General features: G+C 48.4%; 1 protein-coding gene across 1 annotated transcript in view; it reads left to right on the top strand.

Annotated features, from left to right (window-relative positions):
* Window positions 1–17: 17 nt before the first annotated feature.
* LOC119587125 overlaps window positions 18–496 on the top strand; it is a 2,367-nt gene continuing 1,888 nt past the window's right edge. The window contains exon 1 of the mRNA XM_037935876.1: window positions 18–225. Within this exon, the coding sequence (XP_037791804.1) occupies window positions 78–225 (148 nt within the window). The 5' untranslated portion in view covers window positions 18–77. The remainder of the gene's footprint in view (window positions 226–496) is intronic.

Raw genomic sequence — 496 nt, forward strand, 5'->3', positions numbered from 1 at the left:
TCTCCCCCATACACGACCTAAAGTGAACATTCCTCTCCACAGGCAACAACTTCCGCTGCGACACCCGCCTGAGCTGGATGTTCCGCCTGCACAACACCACCAGAAGCCACAACGTCCGCATGAACCTCGAGTCCGTCATCTGCTACTTGGAGGCCGGCACGCTCCCCCCGAGGCTCGACGACCAAACCGTCACGCCCGCTTACGAGACCACGACCCTCGGCATCGGTGCGTCTCTTGGTTGTCATTCTGTTCATTCTGGTAGTGAGACGTGAAGATAGGGATAGTAACGTTAGTTTGATTGATGCTGGTAATGTTTATAGTAATCGTAGTAACAATGATGATCTTGACGATAATGGGATTTTCCTTCTGGTAATGTTGAATAGCTGACTGAATTACACGACCAAATTAATTGTATGGCAATGATAGTTTAGAATACCCTCTATTTTTGGGGGGACCTTTTTCTATGATGTTCTTCATGGCAGACGGGTAACTTTGA

Source organism: Penaeus monodon, chromosome 22, assembly GCF_015228065.2.
Source record: "Penaeus monodon isolate SGIC_2016 chromosome 22, NSTDA_Pmon_1, whole genome shotgun sequence".
Classification (NCBI taxonomy): domain Eukaryota; kingdom Metazoa; phylum Arthropoda; class Malacostraca; order Decapoda; family Penaeidae; genus Penaeus; species Penaeus monodon.